Source organism: Chanodichthys erythropterus, chromosome 13, assembly GCF_024489055.1.
Source record: "Chanodichthys erythropterus isolate Z2021 chromosome 13, ASM2448905v1, whole genome shotgun sequence".
NCBI classification, from domain to species: Eukaryota; Metazoa; Chordata; class Actinopteri; order Cypriniformes; family Xenocyprididae; genus Chanodichthys; species Chanodichthys erythropterus.
Window position 1 is genome coordinate 40,559,981 of NC_090233.1, and position 12,567 is coordinate 40,572,547.

General features: G+C 37.4%; 1 protein-coding gene across 1 annotated transcript in view; it reads left to right on the forward strand.

Annotated features, from left to right (window-relative positions):
- The window catches only part of arl15a (ADP-ribosylation factor-like 15a), a 178,719-nt gene extending 166,436 nt beyond the window's left edge, over window positions 1-12,283 (forward strand). The window contains exon 5 of the mRNA XM_067406637.1: window positions 12,131-12,283. Within this exon, the coding sequence (XP_067262738.1) occupies window positions 12,131-12,283 (153 nt within the window). The remainder of the gene's footprint in view (window positions 1-12,130) is intronic.
- The last annotated feature ends 284 nt before the right edge of the window (window positions 12,284-12,567 follow it).

The window sequence follows — 12,567 nt, forward strand, 5'->3', positions numbered from 1 at the left end:
CTCACTTCACTCCATCTTTCTCCATCTCTCCATCACAGCTCACTGTCACTCTCTGGGGCCAATTCACTAAACAGTTGCCCACAGTATATTTTATAGCATAAGCCCATTTTTTTACTAACCTCCCACAAACAATTAATTCCCCTTTGTCTGAATATGCCTTCTTTCCGCAAATAGTATGTAAAATGAGTAGTATGCCTAAATATGCAGTATTAATTAAAATACCCTAAAAAAAATACACAGGTGACCTGCTACATTTTCCAGGATTCTGAAGCGTGAATTTGATGGACACTTTACTATCCTACAAGGCCACAGGAGAGAAGTTGTGATGGAAAATACAATAGATGCAATTTAATCGCATAATTTGGTCACATGACAATGCCAACAGATGTACTACGTATGTACAAACTGTAGTCATACTATGCAAATGCACACTTTATAGAATATGCTTTTTTAGCTTTTTTATCATATATTTATTTTGAACTTTCTATTTTACAAAGAATCCTGAAAAAATGTGTCACTGTTTCCACAAAAAATATCAAGCAGCGCAACTGCTTCAACATTGATAATAAGAATCTTTTCTTGAGCATTTGACTGGAGTAATGGCTGCTGAAAATTCAGCTTTGCCTTCACAGCATTAAAATATAATCAGATACTGTAGAAAAATGTCAGGATTATGTTTGGTTTCATTTTCTTTTTGTTCATGTGCCTTTTTCTTGTGTTTCCTTTCAGTTTATTCTTTTTAATCCCCTAGTTAGTTTCCTTGGTTATTTATTAACCCTTATGCGGTCTTCGTTTGGGAAGTACACTCAGGGTCTTCGGGGTCTCCACAGACCCCAGGCAACAAAATGCAATTTTGTAACAAAATACTTGTTTTTTTAAAAAACATTTAATTTTACTCTTTTTATTAATGTTTTTACTCCATGTTTGTACAGTTTTTGGAGGATTTATCATATTTTTTAAATTTATATAAATAAATTAAAAAATATTTTTTTAAAATAGGTTTTTATACAAAAACAGCTTTTTATGTAAAATTCACTTTATAAAAGACCCACATTTCTAAATTTCATTCATGGGGATAACATGGATAATTTGACATGGTTTAGTGTAAGATTTTTGCCCATCTTTTGGAAAATGCAGTTTTAAAAGTAAAAAAACTATCATTTTTACCAGTAGATGGCTGCAGAGCTCCACTATATGCTATGTGCTATCTGACTGACTGAAAGACATCTTTTCATAAGTTTTTTTCAGTTGGATTCATATCTAAATATTATGAAATCACAATTATAACAATAAAGGGTACTTTTTGTCAAAGTTTAGCATTTTTTGTAATGAAAAAAAATAGTTTTTCAATATTGTTACATTATGATGAGACTCCACTGTGAAAATGGACAAAATTCATCCTCAAAATCAACATTTTGGAAAAATTAATTTTTTTCAGTACAAAAAATGCTAAACTTTGACAAAAAGTATTTTTTATTGTTATAATTGTGATTTCATAACATTTAGATATGAATCCAACAAAAAAAAACTTATGAAAAGATGTCTTTCAGTCAGTCAAATAGCACATAACAAATAGTGGAGCTCTGCAGCCATCTACTGGTAAAAGTGATTTTTTTTTACTTTTAAAACTGCATTTTTCAAAAGATGGGCAAAAATCTTACACTAAACCATGTCAAATTATCCATGTTATCCCCATGAATGAAAGTTAGAAATGTGGGTCTTTTATAAAGGGAATTTTACATAAAAAGCTGTTTTTGTAAAAATATTAATTTATTTATTTATTTATATAAATTTAAAAGATACGAGAAATCCTCCAAAAACTGCACAAATATGAAGTAAAAACATTAATAAACAGAGTAAAATTACATTTGTTTTTTAAAAAGCAGTTATTTTATAACAAAATTAAATTTTATTGCCTGGGGTCTGTGGAGACCCCGAAGACCCTGAGTGTGACCCTTTTTTTTACACTAACATAAAAACAAGATATCACTCCGATTTTTTTTTTCTTTGTAGATCTAGAAAGTGTTAACAACGGTACAAAGTTTCATGTCATTTGGACAAAGAGAATATTTTTTTTTATTTGAGCAAACGTCGTTTGGGGTCTGTGCAGACCCCAAAGACCCTATAAGGGTTAAACACACCTGTCTCTCATTTAGTTCCCTGTTTATATCTACTCTGTTTTGTTCAGTTCTTTGTCAGATATCATCTTTGATTGATGTGTAGTTTGATGTAGATAGTTCTCCTGTGTTTTCTTTGTTTATTATAGACTGTTTAATGATATTGCCGCCTTTGTGGATGTCGATTACCACAGCGTGCGTGACAGAATAACCAACCATCATAATAAGAACATTTAAAATGGATTGCTACTTCCAGAACAGCTGCTTACTGGAGAATTATCTGGAAATTTTCCTAGAACTATACCACAAAGTGCACTGGTATGATGAGTAGGGCTGAGCAATTTTATCGATTCTGCGATATAAATCTATATTTTTTTCCCTAAGAAAGTATCGATTTTTAAGCCGCGAGTATCGATACATAACTCCCATTCAAATCCCCGTGTTTACCCCCGTTCACGTTGCAGGAAGAGCGATTTGGTCAGCCAGCCGCTAGTGTCGCTGTAGAGCAAGTTACCTGTACTACTAACTTTACACAGACGCCGACATCTTTGTCTTCCTGTTTACGCAGCCAGAGCGAGGAGATTCAAGAAAATGGCGGCGAATATAAATCCAGCACCTTCATGCTTAAAAGCAGATGTGTGGAAGCACTTTGGATTTAAAAAGAAGAAAGAAAGCGACGATTTAGACAAAAGCATCGCGGTTTGCAAGCTGTGTGACGCGAACGTGAAATACTCTGGAAATACCACCAACCTACGAGCCCACCTAAAACATCACCACTCGAACAAGATAATGCTAATGGAGGACCCCAAGCGGCTGCGTGACCCAAAACAAACCACGCTGGACATCAATGGTGGTTGTTCCCACAAGTTTCCATCTGCTTCACCAAGGTCGCAGAAAATCACAGAGTCTATCGCCTACTTTATTTGTCAGGATTTGAGACCGTATTCGGTGGTGGAAAACGCCGGCTTTAGGCGCATGGTGAACGCGATGGAGCCCCGCTATCCTATTCCAACCCGCGAACACCTCACCAAGGTTTGTATTCCCAGGCTGTACGCTCAGACAAGGGCACACGTGAAAGCCTCCCTGGCCAGCGCGGAGAGAGTTGCCCTGACGTGCGACGGCTGGACCTCGTGCACAACTGAAGCATATGTCACATCATATGTTCAGTGTCAAGCTAAAAAGCTGTGAAAGAAACTTCAGAACAGGCCACTTGCTGCACTTTTGAAAACTCCATTGTTAATTGCAATACTGCACTTTATTTACTTTTCAAATGCTTCAATGTTTCAATAAATGGAAATAATTTTCTCAACACATCTTTGATTCATTTTGTCCAGCACTCGCACATATATTGTTTTTAGTTTTTAGTTCAATTAATTCAATCCAAGTAAATGGAACACTCACAAGATGTCACCAAAATCACTCTGTCCCCAATCTTTCAGAAAATGATGTAAGTGTATCGATTTATATTGAATCGTATCGTTGGCTGAATATCGTGATATATATCGTATCGTGAGCTGAATATCGTGTATCGTATCGTGAGATTAGTGTATCGCTACAGCCCTAATGATGAGAATTTTAAACAGCTCTTCTGGAGTAGGATGAATGACAGATGCTGCTGTTGAGGGAGAATCACCTCCCTTTTGTTGAATTCATCAATTACGCCTTGTGGGTCCTCACTGTGGGAGTCGTCGAGGACAACACCACTAGCTCTGTCTCCCCAGGATTTTCACCAACTCCAACAGCCATCTCTCTGCCAGCTCCAGACAGGTCTTATCGTTGCAGCTCGGAGAACAACTGAGAGATCCTCTGCTTTGGACCCTGTGATGACACCTGAGTCCACCACAGAACCTGAGCTAGAGCCCCCTCCAGCTACATGTCCATTCCGGAGCCAGAGCCAGAAACCACATCCACCCTGAGGCCACCACCAGGTCCATCTCGTGGCATGCGGAGTCTGGACAGTCCACCCTTGAGCCAGTTGAGGAACTAGTGGAGCCAGCTCCCACCCATGTTCCCACCCCTGAACTCACTCTACCTCAGCTTGCTCCAATGAACCTTTTGAATGACCCGGTTCCACCCTGTATCCTTCCCACCCCATTGTTTCCAACCTCTCTGCTGGCTTCATCCATGTCTCTGCATATACCTGCTTTGCTGGTGGCTCTCAGCTCTTCGGCTCTGCACTTGTCACTCCAGGTCTCGGGCTCCGCCTCAGGCTTCTCCACTACCACCTCTGCTCTGTGAGGCAGATCCCCTGGCTGCACTGTGGGTTGTTATCCTTGTGGTTACGCTTGGGTCTACACCTCGTCTAACTCTTCCTCGATTCGTCGGCCTCTAGGCTCCACCCAGGAAGTGAATCAGGGCTCCACTTTGGCTCCGACTGTGGTGTTTCCCTCTGCCGGCTCTTCCAGTTCCCTTCGCAAGCTCCACACCTTCCTCCGAGATTCACTCTCTCCGCTTTTGGACTTCTGTTTACGGCGCAGGGGGGAGTAATGTAAGGATTGTTTAGTTTCCTTGTCTTTTTGTTCATGTTTCTTATGTTCCCTTTCAGTTTAGTCTTATTAATCCCCTAGTTAGTTTCTTACTAGTTTGTTACTCAGTCACACCTCTGTCTCATTTAGTTCCTTGTGTATATTTAGTCCCTGTTTTGCTCAGTTATTTGTCATTTATCGTCTTTGATTGATGTGTGGTTTGATGTAGATATTTCTCCTGCTTTGTTTATTAAAGGCTGTTAAATGATACTGATTCATTTGTGCGTGTTGCTTACCACAACATATGTGACAGTTATTTTAAACTTCAATAATATTTAACAATATTACTGTTTTTATTGTATATCTGATCAAATAAATGCAGCCTTGGTGAGACTTCTTTCAAAATCATTTAAAACAAATCTTACCGAACCCATACTTTTGAACAGTACTATACAGTATACATTCTCCAGTGCAACAAAACATTTTGAGTATTTTAGGCTCTCAAGTTGACTCATTAGCAGAAGAGCAGAACAATAAAAAGATGCCAAATTCTAACTCACTTCTGTCTTGGCATTAGCAGCACTCCTGAGATAGCATGTTTATGTAGAAGTAACTGTTTCAGGAAAGCAGGTTGTTAGTGGAGAGTATATTACTTACACCCACAGACAATGTAGAGTGTAGAAAGGGGGGGGGGGGTCTATTTGTATAAACTTCTAGCTAAAGTTTTGTTTTTACATGTTCACCTTAGCATGTTTCACATGCTGCTAATAAATGAAGAAATGAAATGATTTGAACCTTAACATTTTTATAATTCCGTTGACCAAGTTGATCTCATTGTTTCAAAATTGTTCTTTAAAGATTGTACTTTCCCAGTCTGCGACCCACCTCCAAGTCCAAGGTATTTTTATTTTTTTTAAATGTGTCCGACGCATTAGATATTGTCTGTAAGTGATATTTCATGGGGCCTCTTTGAAAACATTGTGCCTTGCCAAGCACATAACTGCAGGCTCTTTAGACATTGAAAAAAAAAACAAGTGAGACCAGCTCAATTTCATGGTAAGTGCATCTGACGATATCTAGACATTTCTTTCAAGTGGGTTCTCCACAGCTGACTGATATCTTCAGGGAGAAAGGTGTCACACTGAATAATTGGCTTTCTGATATCTGAGCACACCCTTATATGCCCAAGATAAAGCCCCGGTGATGTTCTTCAGTTGCGACTTTCTATCCAATGTAACAGTTGTGGAGTGTTGTCAAACCACGGTGATGCAGCACAGATACTCATGCTCAGGAATCATTTTGTCATTCTGAGCACTCAAGAACCCAACCTGTACATACAAAAATTTCTGAGCTCATTTAAACACCAGCTTAATGAATATTAGAATTCAACTTGAGAATAAAAAAAAAAAAAAAAAAAAAAAAAATTGAGCCATACTCTGAGATATTATTCACAAACAAATAAACCATGCGATTAACAGATATTTATTTCCCTCTGACAGTTATGTAGCCCAACCGTATCATTCAGATCTACAGTACTATGCGCCACTATCCAAACACAGCTCAACATGTGAACCCATTTATGTTCATTTAACTCTGACTGGTGCTATGAAATGGTCTAGTGGCTGTTTGCTTGGGCAAGTAACCAAAGAGTTTTGTGGTTTCCAAACCCACATGGAATTTATCCATCGCACCCAAGAGAATGACATGTAACCTGAATTGCCTTGGTAAAACCCCAACCTCAAGAATGGAAATGAAAAGACATTCATATCTGCAGCTGACTGTGAAACACATAAATAATGGTGAGAACTCCAGAGCAGGACTGGATCCATTGCAGCTCGCTTTGGCTAGAGAGCAACAAGAGGAATTACAGTTTGGCTTCTGGCCACTGGCCTATTTGTGCAGGCCAGACACCCCATTCACCTCATGCCATGTCTGGCCCTTTTTAAACAGCCACTCGCATGACCGTAGATTGTGTCATTTCATCCTATAGAAGGGTCAGAAAGTTATAGCTTATATAAATGGTTGATAAAAATGTGTATGCCTTCTTGCACACACTGTATAAATGTGCATTTACTGTTTTGTTTTTGTCATAGTTTTTTCTTTGGAAGAGTAACAATTACCTATTTGTGTTTTCTGAAGAGAAAGACGTGACACCTGTGTGGACACTTACTGATTTTCTTGAAGGCATCAAATGTAATAGAAATCTCTGCAGGCCAAAAAGCAGCAGGGCACACTTGCAGTTATCAGTCAAGTGTGGGCCAGTCTTAGTTATCAACCACCCTTGAACACATGACAAATTAGCATTTTGTTGAATCAGCTGGCTTTAAAACAACATGTCACATTGATTTTTTTTTTTTTTATGATTGTTTTTCTTTCATATCACTCCACTTTTCTGTCTTATTGTGATTGTGTGGTGCCTTTGTAACAGGGTTGAGTATCATTAAAAATGTAAAAAATCAATTGCTGACTATGAATTGAGGGACCAAACAGGTCTGTGTATATCGTGTTCATTCGTGTGTTTTTTGTTTTTGTTTTTTATTGAAAGAACGGGTTGATCTTTTTTCTGTTTATCCATTTGCTACACCTGAACCTAAAAACTTAAAAAAAAAAAAAAGAATCAAGCTAAATTCTTTTTTTTTTTTTTTTTTTTTTTTTTTGAAAATCAAATAAATACATTCATTTTTCTGCTTTCAGTATTACAATAAAAAAAAAAAAAAAAAAAAAAAGAAACATTAATACAATGTACACTTAATGTACAGTTCCGCATCCTGTTTGGTACAAAGGAAAGTGGACAAATATAATCAATTGAAATTTAGAGAAATTCATATAAATGTAATTTTTAGCAACAATTCAATTCAAACAAACTTTGAATGTTGGCTTGACAAAACGTGTTTGAAAGTTTTAAAGAAAATTAAAAATGGCTTGAAGAATGAACATTTATAGTCCAGGTAGATAAAAACAGTTACTGGGAGTGGACAATTCATGCTTGATGATGGAAGTACAATGTTGTTTTCCACTCCTTGTTCCTCAATTCTGCCTATTATGATTTTAAGAGAAATTTCATGGCATTAGACAACTTTTCAAAGCTGTAAGTTGCTCTCTCTGTTCAGAAAGGCTGCTCATTGATCCCAGTGACCTAAAGGCTTGACTGTATGACCCAGTGGTCATCCCAACAGCCATCTGCCACCATGGCGCGAGGCTTACCATGTCACGCAACTTCAAACCAATGTGAGCTTAGCCAAAGGAAACTGTCACAATTTACACTATTTATGAGAAAGACAGACATCCTTGTTCATTCGTTTCCCCCATTTAAATGGCTTTGGCAGTGCAGACCTTGTGTTCTCCAGAAGAGGGCCTGCCTCAGACAGACATGCAGTCGGACAGACGGACTGGTAAGCCAGCAGGCCCAGGGCAGCTCCTTTTACCAAGACGGATTTGTTAACACTGTTTGGGTCGGTCTAGCCCTGGGCTGAAGTGACCTAATCTGTCATTAAACTCCTGTTACACTGAACGAGGCACAGCTCAGTGCCCCCTAAAGACTCTGCTGGAGGAAAGATGAGACACAATCTTCTGACTCAGTGAAGTAGGCCGTCATGAAAACAGTAGACACTAATAAATCCCAACATTGCATAGTTAGATGCCTATGTTGCATTGCAAAAACAAGTGCTTTATTTGTGATTCTTTTCTAGTAGAATTCAGTTATAGTACTTTGGACAAAAGACTCATCACACTGAACAGTTTTGTTAGATTTTTTTTTAGGTCTTTCTGTCTGTTATGAATAGATTAGCAGCGAGTGTCCATCATGCTCAAAGATTGTGAAATGATTGGCATAGTTGCATCTGTTTGTTGTAGCAACATATCCTCTGATCTGACTTTATGTGCCCATCAACAGTATTTCCTTGTGCTTTCATCTACCACAACTTTGCAGGTTATCTCATTTGGTTAGGGACATCTGATGCTGTATCTTTTTTGTTTTGAGGAAGGTAAATGGTTGATAACAGATGACAATCTCTGTGTATCTCAATGTCTATGGATATCATGGTTTCACCATGTCTCATATATCGTTATCTCATATCAAATGTTCAATCAGAAAAAAATTAACTTAAATATACTGCTGCTATTCAGAAGTTTAGGGTCAGTAAATCTTTTTTTAAATGTTTTGGAAAGAAGTCTCTTAAAGCCACCAAGGCTTTATTTATTTGATCAAAATAGAACTATTGTGAAATAATATTTATTTTAACATTTTAAAATTGAATTTCTTTGATGACAAAGCTGAATTTTGCTGTCATAACTGTTATAACTCCAGTCCTCAGTGTCACACGATTCTTCAGAAATCATTGTAATATGCTGATTTGCTGCTCAAAAAAACATTTTTTATTATCAATGTTAAAAACTGTGATCTTTTTTTTTTTTTTTTTCAGGATTCTTTGATGAATAGAAAAGTATAAAAGAACTGTAATGCATTTGAAATGGAAATATTTTGTAAATCTTATTTAATACTTCCTTGCTGAATAAAAAATCAATTAACATCTTTTTAAAAAATATTACTGAACACAAACCTTGAAAGGTTTGTTTGTTTGTTTGTTTTGTTTTGTTTTTGTTGTATCACTGTGCATTAGTGAATTTTCTGTGGATACAAGATTGATATAATTGATATAATTTTGCTCACATGCAATTTTGTTCGTTTATATGTATAGTGGTTCTCACAATTCCCATTGTTTCAAAGCAGCTTTACAGAAAATGCAGGTTTCAATGATACAATGATGTTTCCGGGCCTTAATGAATAGGGAATTTAGCATTAAATCAATGCCCCAGTGAGCATCCCGGTGAATATGTGCATCCATAGGTGAATGTCCAGAAAAAAATTTACAGGCCGGCAAATCTGTTTGTTTTTGGCGTAGCAGGTCGCATTTTGACCTCCAAGTACGTAGGTACGATTTGTCACTCTAAAAAGCTAGTGACACCTTTTAATTTGCATATATGATTGATATTTTTCTTCATTGCCAAGTTTTATCTTGAATAGCTTGATGATATGGTTTTGAATAATGATGTACGTGTCTAATGTGAAGAATGTAAAAGCGTTGCCCTATTGTGGTACTGGCAACGCATTATTAAGGCAGTAAACAGCTTGTGATTGTAACGATTGCAATATAAGGATTATGTAAGTTCATCCATTGTTGGCAGTTTCTGCAATCAATTGAGGCTGGGTCCAAACTCAAGCTGGTGATGTCTCTAGTTACCTTGGGATGGGCATCATACAAAGATGCTGTTCAAATTTCAGAAAGATGATCATTTGCATTAACATGACTGAAACAGTAGGTTATGAGATGCATTATGTGAAAGTGTGGCGAAAGAGATGTTTTTAATCTAGGTTAAACCTGAGTGAGTGTGTCTGATCCCTGAGCATTATCAGAAAGGCTGTTCCAGAGATTTGGAGCCAAATGCAAAAATTCTGGACCTTCTTTTGTGAACTTTGATATCCTAGGCACTATCAATAGTCCAGACTTTTGTGACTTTAAATAGCATGTTGGATTGTAGTGTGAAGCAAGATTGGTTACGTAAAAAGGATATCAAATGTTTTTTTCTACATTAAATGTGATTTTTATTACCACAAATGACTCCTGCAAAACTGAAAATGTCCTTACTATGACTTACACAGTTAGTCGTGTGTAAGAATTGAGGAGAAGCTGTATGATATTCCTTGACTTGATCAAATTTAACAGATGGTTCTGATCTGCTTGTGCAATAATGAAGTGCTGACATAAAAGTATAATTAAGAAAGCTTGGACAGAGCACAAAGCTTTGACATATGATCCTTTTAATCAGCTGTTACTATCAGTTTTGTATATGCCATGTACATATTAACTAAATCTGCACTGTTTCCCTGCTGCACATGAACCTCATATTACAGCGCCTGGACACGAACATATTTCTGCTGTTCTTTGAGAAGTGTTTTGACCTAATAAGTAGATGCCAAGCTTTCTACCTCTTATTTTAGAGGATTATTAGAGGATTTATTTAGAGAAAGGAAATATTGTTTTTATAGTAAAATATCCTTCATGTTCTGTTTTAGGGTCTCAGAAACAGTAAGGCCATTTTAATAGTTTGAAAAACTATTCTATAAAAACTTTTTTTTTTCTTTCTTTTTTTTAAGTGTGGCTTTTCCTCATTTATGAGAAGTTTTGACTTGATAACACAGTTCAACCATCCTCTATAAAAGATTTTATATTTCATATGTTTAGGTTTTTATGAATTCTGATGTAAAACATGATTAAAACAAAATATAACCAATCTATAAAGTGTTTGTACTGGGGTAAAATTAACCCCAACCAAACAAAAATTACATCATAAGAATGGATACTGGTCATGTGCAAGTGCATGCATACTTTAAGCTACAACAGAGTTGTAATAGTAATATAGCCTTAATGGTGTCTTCTTCCTGAGTTCTAGAGGAACCTGAAGAATTTGAAGGCAAAATGAAAGATTCATTTGAATCCCAAGCATAAAAACATTCAAATAAATCCTTTTTCCAGTCTGTCACGATCACTGTCTGCTCCTGTCACTTACCGGACTACATTCCCCATAATCCTCTCTGTCAATCACCTGCACTCACTCCACCAATCACTACACTAATCAACACACAGAGCTGCAGCTCATTACCAGGACTATAAAGGACTTTCACACACACCACCTCACCGCAAAGTCTTGTTAACATTGTTGCAATTCTGAGCGTTATTATCCTGCCTGTTACCTGTTACCTGTTACCTGTTACCTGTTACCTGTTACCTGTTACCTGTTACCTGTTACCTGTTACCTGTTACCTGTTACCTGTTACCGCCTCCTGTTACCTGTTCCTGCCTCCTGTTACCTGTTCCTGCCTCCTGTTACCTGTTCCTGCCTCCTGTTACCTGTTCCTGCCTCCTGTTACCTGTTCCTGCCTCCTGTTACCTGTTCCTGCCTCCTGTTACCTGTTCCTGCCTCCTGTTACCTGTTCCTGCCTCCTGTTACCTGTTCCTGCCTCCTGTTACCTGTTCCTGCCTCCTGTTACCTGTTCCTGCCTCCTGTTACCTGTTCCTGCCTCCTGTTACCTGTGAGTTATATCTGCCTGTCCTGATCTTTGCCTGTTTCCTGGTTACGACTCTGCCTGTCCCTTGCTGTTCCTGTTTGCCCCTGTTCGACCCAGCCTGTACGACTATGCTCACTTTAAATAAAAGCTTGCAAATGGATCTGTCTGAGTCCCGATTCGTTACACAGTCATTTGTTTTACTTTGTTTGTTTATTTATTTTATTTATTATTATTATTATTATATTATTATTGTTATTTTAAACAGTATTTCAGTGTGAATTTGAGTTATGTCTATGTCCTTGTTGTGTGGTGTGTTTTTTTTTTTTTGGTCTTCACCAAGAATTTTCCGGAGACCTGCTGAATTCTCACCAAATATGCACAATAATTTTATATAGGTATTTTTGGGAATACTAGCCAAAATTACCTTGATGTTATTTTTTTTTAGAGAGCGGTCATAATTTCTTTTCTTTTTTTTTCTTCAGGTACAAAAGTACTTTGAATTGCAGCCACTGAACCGAGGGAAGCGATGGATTCTTGCAGGCACCACAACGAATAACATGGAGGCTGTGAGGGAGAGTTTCAGTCAACTCATCAGCCTTTTGGAAGAAAAGGAGGTGCTACCTAGCAGGATATGATTCAATCAAACTTCAAAGTGGAAAGTGGGTTTGAAGTGTTGCTTGCTAGAAGGAATTTTTTGGACTTCTCCTTCGTCATTGTTTTATAACCCACTAGAGACATAGATGCAAACAGCCACATGTTTTGATGAGCTGACTGAAATATTTGTTACCCTGAGGTCAAGGGCCACACATTTGCTCATTTAGTAGCAGGTGAACCAAAGTCCATTAAAGAGATCAGATTTTTACCATTATTTGTAAAAGTAATAAGCTGTAAGCACTTACAAGTAATAAGTTTGAGTGTG